The sequence below is a fragment of the Plectropomus leopardus genome, unplaced genomic scaffold (assembly GCF_008729295.1).
Source record: "Plectropomus leopardus isolate mb unplaced genomic scaffold, YSFRI_Pleo_2.0 unplaced_scaffold14356, whole genome shotgun sequence".
Lineage (NCBI taxonomy): Eukaryota > Metazoa > Chordata > Actinopteri > Perciformes > Serranidae > Plectropomus > Plectropomus leopardus.
This window is the reverse complement of record NW_024615342.1, coordinates 1-2,548: the sequence shown is the minus strand read 5'-3', so window position 1 is coordinate 2,548 and position 2,548 is coordinate 1. Positions and strand designations below refer to the sequence as shown.

At 40.7% G+C, this 2,548-nt stretch overlaps 1 protein-coding gene across 1 annotated transcript; it reads left to right on the top strand.

The window, feature by feature from the left end:
• Positions 1 to 248: 248 nt before the first annotated feature.
• On the top strand, positions 249 to 2,408 carry LOC121964180 (plectin-like; the record flags this gene model as incomplete). Its single annotated transcript, XM_042514392.1, has 5 exons — positions 249 to 368; positions 466 to 561; positions 1,288 to 1,415; positions 2,065 to 2,158; positions 2,254 to 2,408. Coding segments are annotated over 5 exons (593 nt in total), but the record flags the coding sequence as incomplete, so codon positions are not given.
• Positions 2,409 to 2,548: the final 140 nt, after the last annotated feature.

The following is a 2,548-nucleotide window of genomic DNA, read 5'->3' as shown; positions in this document are numbered from 1 at the left end:
CTGCCTCCAATGCCATTTAAATAAAGTTGGCAGTGCATCCAATCATCCTCACAGACCCAGAACAAACCCGAAACACTGATGCAACAAATGGTTTGCACAATTGAAGAATTTCTGTACATGCTAATGTTAGGCGATATTGCAAGTAATGAAGCTGGATTTGAAGGTCCTGGGCTTGGCTCACTAGACCGGTTGGACGTTTATGCTCAGTTTGTTAATTCTGACCGTCTGAGTGCGTCTCTGTGCTTCAGGAGCTGGAGCTGCGCTGGCAGGAGTATTACGAGCTGGTCACCATGCTGCTGCAGTGGATCAGACACCACATCCTCGTCTTTGAGGAGAGGAAGTTCCCCACCAGCTACGAGGAGATCGAGGCGAGTGGATCTGGGCGTTGAGTCGTCAATATTGTTTTGAACAACACTGCTGACGAAGCTGATGATACATTTGTTCCTCACCTTTTCTGATCTGCAGGTTCTTTGGCGTCAGTTTCTGAAGTTCAAGGAAACGGAGCTTCCTGCGAAAGAGGCAGATAAGAACCGCTCCAAACACATCTTCAAGTCCTTTGAGGTGAGTTTCCTCAGCAGCTCTGAGATTAGAAAAAAACAACACATTTGAAAGTTTGATTTTTAATTTCCCTTTATTAGGAGAATATGTAATCCAATAATGAAACTGCTTCATTAACGCTACAAATCCCTCCAGAAATTACAAAAAAGGAGCATTGCAACCAATGTACTTGCTCCATTTTATATTCTGTTATAATAAAAACTGAAAATTCTTCAAATAAAATACAAAAGGGGTCGTGCATAATATTAGAAACCAGAGACAACATTTTGTTTAGTAAATGCAGTTTTAAAACTTGGCTCAAACATTTTAAACATGTCAACTTGGCTTTTGGAAAATTGTAATTTTTCACTTTTTTTGTCTGACATTTGATAGACAGAATGATTCATTGAGAAAATCATTTTTAGTTCATTTCAAAATTCTCGATTTGTCCTTGAACAGCAAATTAGGGAGAGCGAGCATGCAAACAGAAATACACAATCTATAAATAAAAATATGACAAGAGATTAATTGATAACCAAAATGAATAATAATAATAATAATAATAATAATGACAGTGATACATGTTGTTTGGATAGCAACTTTCATAAAAGAACTGCAGCCCAATGTGCTTTACAGCAAGGAAATTACATGAAAAGACGTAGAAGACATAAAGACATGATAAATCACAAATGTAAAATGACGTTTTTTTGATGATTGTTTGCAGCTCTAATCGTTTTCTTATTTTTGCAGGGTGCAGTTCAGGCGGGTCACGTCAAAGTGCCGCCAGGTTACCATCCCCTCGATGTGGAGAAGGAATGGGGTCGTCTGCACGTCGCCATACTGGAGCGAGAGCGTCTCCTCAGGACAGAATTCGAGAGGTAAGTAGGCCACGATCCGAACCTCATCACATGCTGCATATCCAGAGCAAAATAACATGAGATATTAAAAAAATGAAGATCAGAAATGAATCATCACAAAACTGGTTACTGTGTGACCACGAGGATGACTCACTTCCTGATGATAAAGTCCACTTTGGCAATAAAAACTGAGTCGGCTTTGTGGAGCGGGAAGTAAAAAAACAGTATTAGGGCAAACACATGACAGGCGTGCCATCGCCACGGTAACAATCTTACACTAATACGCCCATTTGATAGTCAGTCACAAACTGTTTATTTAATCACAAGGTTGTCAGGGCGTAGCTTTTGGTTTTGGTTCTTCCACAACTTTAGAAAGTTGTGGAGAGTTTTGAAAAGTGATTTCTGTACTTTGGTGGACAGACGGCGCAGTGTATCATGGCTTTCATGCATCAGGGATACGATTTTAACTATTTAGTCCGCAAGAGGACAGAGTGAGTGCTCAATTTTCTTTCATCCATCTTCTTTCATTAACTTGTCAATGTAGCTGTTAAGTTTTACTTTAACTTCAGTTAATGACATCAGACAACACAAATCTAGCACTTGAATGTCCGGGAGTTTCCCTTGTGTTAAGTGCTTCTTGACCTTTGACCTCCACCCTCTCCCCCTGCAGGCTGGAGCGACTTCAGAGGATCGTCAGTAAGGTCCAGATGGAGTCGGGGGTGTGTGAGGAGCAGCTCAACCAGGTCGAGACTCTGCTGCAGACGGTGAGACGCAAACATTCGTGACGGGCCAAAACAATATTAATTTACCAAAAATCATTAAAGCCACATGCCGTAACGTCTCCGTCTCTGTGCTGCAGGACGTGAGGATGCTGAGCTCGGGGAAACCGGCTCAGCACTCAGCGGAGATGGAGGCAGATCTGGAGAAAGCAGAAGGAATGATCCGCTTCCTCTTCAATGACGTTCAGCTGCTCAAAGATGGACGCCACCTTCAAGCTGAGCAGATGTATCGCAGGTGCAAAAATTAAACTAACTTTTGACATTTATGCTGCAACTAATGATCATTTTCTTATCAATTGTTTTACTAATCTCTTTTATTAAATTAATAAATCATTTCTTTAATAAATATAAAAATAGTGAAATTTGTGGAAACAA